Source organism: Agrilus planipennis, unplaced genomic scaffold (assembly GCF_000699045.2).
Source record: "Agrilus planipennis isolate EAB-ADULT unplaced genomic scaffold, Apla_2.0 scaffold1973, whole genome shotgun sequence".
Lineage (NCBI taxonomy): Eukaryota > Metazoa > Arthropoda > Insecta > Coleoptera > Buprestidae > Agrilus > Agrilus planipennis.
In genome coordinates, this window is record NW_020440625.1 from 1 (window position 1) to 4221 (window position 4221).

At 33.4% G+C, this 4221-nt stretch overlaps 1 protein-coding gene across 1 annotated transcript; it reads right to left on the reverse strand.

The window, feature by feature from the left end:
* Nucleotides 1-2796: 2796 nt before the first annotated feature.
* LOC112906113 (polygalacturonase-like) lies at nucleotides 2797-4042 on the reverse strand. Its single transcript, XM_025979778.1, has one exon. The coding sequence runs from the start codon at nucleotides 4011-4013 to the stop codon at nucleotides 2883-2885; it is 1131 nt and encodes a 376-aa protein (XP_025835563.1). The 5' UTR covers nucleotides 4014-4042; the 3' UTR covers nucleotides 2797-2882.
* Between the last annotated feature and the right edge of the window lie 179 nt (nucleotides 4043-4221).

The window sequence follows — 4221 nt, forward strand, 5'->3', positions numbered from 1 at the left end:
GACCTCTAAAAAAGTTATGGTAAAATAAAAGATAAATTTAAGGATAAGATAAGTAATTCTCTATTATTTTCTTTCAAACATAAGTGTTTATTGAGTAACCCTAAAGTAAAATAATGCTTACACATTAAAAAAAAAAACAACGACAATTTGGTTTCGCCCTCTACAGTTTTTGTAAATAATTATTCAAGGCATGTTTCACAATAAACTAACTACAATCAAATTTAATAAAACACTTGTGATTCAAAATAAGAAACGATAAGAAAAATATATCTAGCTACATACCTTATTCAAAAATCGGTTATTACCTATTAGTTATTACAGTACGGATTAACCACTTATTTAAAATATAGTTATTTACCCAATATTAATTAAAAACAAAATTTGCGAGTGTTGTTTACGAAAAACTTTAAGATTATGATACAATCAATGTATTGTTCTGCTAAGTGTTTTGTGTTATCAATCGCATGACATGAGAAAAAATTTCATAATAGTAGGCATATCTTGTACCTATAGATATAAGGCAAGTGCGTGATCAGGGCCGAATCTTTAAAAGCCCCCTCCCTCCCACAAAATATTGATAAACATAATTTCTTTTTCTATTACTGCTACATCTTCGTGTGTCCCAGTAACGGGATTCCTAATCATTTTTGTATGAGAGTAACACCAATCCCATGTTTTAACATCATGTTTTTCTCTACATATCCTAAATTCTCGTTTCCTTTTTGTATCTAATCCTTGTATTAGCCTCACATTACTTTAACATCTTTTTATCCTATACATAAGTAATGTCCCACCGGCTGTTCTGTAAAGCCTTGGGAGGTAGGAAATCTCAAATCGGAGAAAAACTGATAAAGCACACCAGAAAAATTCGAAGATATCTAAATTGGAACAGCCAGGACCCTTAGATACTACTTCTGGCAAAAATTTGCAACAGTTTTTTTACCCGAAAACCGATCAAGCAATTGAAAATATATTTTGTTTTGTAGTTTTCATCTCGAAAGCTAGCGAATATCTGTTTCTATCTATTTACCAGCTGGCACAACCAGGTTTTCTATGGTGATATCATTACAAGAGGATTTAATTGCGTCAAGTTCGTCTATTGACTTTCCCGTTAAAGTGCACGATGTCGCCCTGTTCGAGGGATCACTAAAAACTGTTGCGGAAGTTATTTCTGATGCTGCAACAGCTACCACACCCAAACCAATTAATATTTTGATTATCTACTTCATAATTATTGTAACGTGGCAGAAGTCAGTATTTAATTAGACGACCTCTAAAAAAGTTATGGTAAAATAAAAGATAAATTGAAGGGTATGATAAGTAATTCTCTATTATTTCAATCATACATAAGTGTTTGTTCAGTGTCGCTAATGTAAAATGTACATAAAACATAGAACGATTTACAGTTTGGTTTCTCGGCTTTTACAGTTTTTCTAAATAGTTATTCAAGGAATGTATCACAAGAANAGGTTTTCTATGGTGATATCTTTACAAGAGGATTTAATTGCGTCAAGTCCGTCTATTGACTTTCCCGTTAAAGTGCACGATGTCGCCCTGTTCGAGGGATCACTAAAAACTGTTGCGGAAGTTATTTCTGATGCTGCAACAGCTACCACACCCAAACCAATTAATATTTTGATTATCTACTTCATAATTATTGTAACGTGGCAGAAGTCAGTATTTAATTAGACGACCTCTAAAAAAGTTATGGTAAAATAAAAGATAAATTGAAGGGTATGATAAGTAATTCTCTATTATTTCAATCATACATAAGTGTTTGTTCAGTGTCGCTAATGTAAAATGTACATAAAACATAGAACGATTTACAGTTTGGTTTCTCGGCTTTTACAGTTTTTCTAAATAGTTATTCAAGGAATGTATCACAAGAAATTAACTACAATCAAATTTAGTAAAAACACTTATGATTCAAAATAAGAAACGACAAGAGAAATATGTCCAGCTACATACCTTATTCAAAAATCGGTTATAAATCCGAACCTATTAGATATTACTGCATGAATCATCCACTGATTTAATGTACAGTTATTTACCCAATATGTATTAAAAACAAAATTTTTGAGTGTTGTTTACGAAAAACTTTAAGATTATGATATAATCAATGCATTGTTCTGCTAATTGTCTTGTGTTATCAATCGCATGATATGGAACGGCCCGAACCGGCAAAAATGTGCAACAGTTTTTTGCCCGCAAAATCGATAAATCTTTTGAAAATTTATTTTTTAAGTTGCGGAATTATCTTTTGCAGTTTTCATCTCAAAAGCTCGCGAAAATCTTTTAAATATGTAGCAAAAGAAAGCAATTATTTTACATGGGACAACTTATGACTAAACCCACTCCTCAAATCTGTGATGAGCAAAATTGGTCTTGCGAAAACGCAAGACCAATACTCTTTTTATACTGGCAAGACCAAAACCAAAACCTAAAGAACAACATCAACACCAAAACTAAGACCAAATATGCAAGATGAAACGAAAAATTATTACTTTCGGTAGATTTATGAGTTAAACTATTTGAAGCAACAAACTATCTGTGTAAGTTTTTACCACAGGGGGTTCTAGTATTATTTTACAACAGTTAAAATTTTGCTTAATGTCCATTATCCTTGCTTCGGATCAATGTTCTTTGTTGCTTGCTCCATTGCTACTGGTTGATAGTGTAAAAACACTTGATTGCTTATCTCTATTTCCCTAAACTAAAAATATATATACTAGAGTGTTGAAATCACTAGGTAAGGCGTACATTTAAAAAGATTAATTATAAAATTAAAAACAACACTATTCATTATTCATATTTAATGACAAACAAAATGGTTTACAATAACAGTTAATGTACACCATTAAGTTGAAGGTAAAGAATTTTCCTTAAGCACAAAAAACATCAGTATTTGGAGGTAGTTGTTGGCATGTTCTATTCCTTCTTCCACCCGTAATACTCACATTGCTCCAATGCCAATTTTGTGCGACACCTTCGCCAAGCAGAATATAAATATTGGTACCTCTTGGTTGAACTGTGCCATGTACGTTTGTTATTCTAACGTTACGGATTGGAATGCCGTTGCTAGGAGTACCTGTGGGACCAGGCATGTTCCTATAATCGCCTCGCACCACAATTCCATAATCCCTTATTTTGCTTAAGGTAATGTTATCATAAGTAACACCGGAAACTAATCCAGTAGCATTAACGACCGTTTTTATTCGAATTCCATTTTCTGAATTCGCTACAGTGCAATGGGTAAAGTAAACGTTTTCAACGAGATTATTTGTTCTGTTACCGACTGACCCAATTGATATCCCGTGACCACCAGAACATGAAGCGCGTGAAAAGTGAATGTTTTTTCCGGATCTAACGGCTATACAGTCGTCCTGATTTTGTACAACAGTGTCGCTAATGAAAACGTTTTCGGAACCTTTAACGTTAATTGCATCGGTATTGTGACCTCCTCGGGTATCTCCATCTTTAGTATTCATAACTACATTATTTACGGTTATATTTGTACAGTTGTGAATGGCGAAACAATGACGTGGTGAATTGAGAAAATTTATATGGTTCACAACTGCGTTGTGCAAATATCTAATTTTGAAAAATCTTGGTTTTCGAACACCACCGTTACTACCAAGATTGTCCCACCATCTCGCACCCTGACCATCGAAGACGTGTCCTCTTTCACCTGTTATATTTATATTAGTACCACTTATCAATACCAAGGGACCTTTCCATTCTGCGTATCCGAAAGAAATGTTTCCTTTAAACGTTATCGACACATCCGATAAGCCAGTTAAATCTAATGTTTTACCAGCTGGTACAGCCAGGTTTTCTATGGTGATATCATTACAAGAGGATTTAATTGCGTCAAGTTCGTCTATTGAATTTCCCGTTAAAGTGCACGATGTCGCCCTGTTCAAAGGACCACTGAAAAATGTTGCGGAAGTTATTTCCGATGCTGCAACAGCTACCACACCCAAACCAATTAATATTTTAAGTATCAACTTCATAATTATTGGAAGATGGCAACAGTCAGTATTTAAATAGTGGACCTCTAAAAAAGTTATGGTAAAATAAAAGATAAATTGAAGGGTATGATAAGTAATTCTCTATTATTTCAATCATACATAAGTGTTTGTTCAGTGTCGCTAATGTAAAATGTACATAAAACATAGAACGATTTACAGTCGTTAAAAAATTTCCGCGACATTTTGCCTA

Bases quoted from the DNA above. Each gene is read 5' to 3' on its own strand.
- LOC112906113 (XM_025979778.1), bottom strand. From the start codon at position 4,013: ATGAAGTTGATACTTAAAATATTAATTGGTTTGGGTGTGGTAGCTGTT.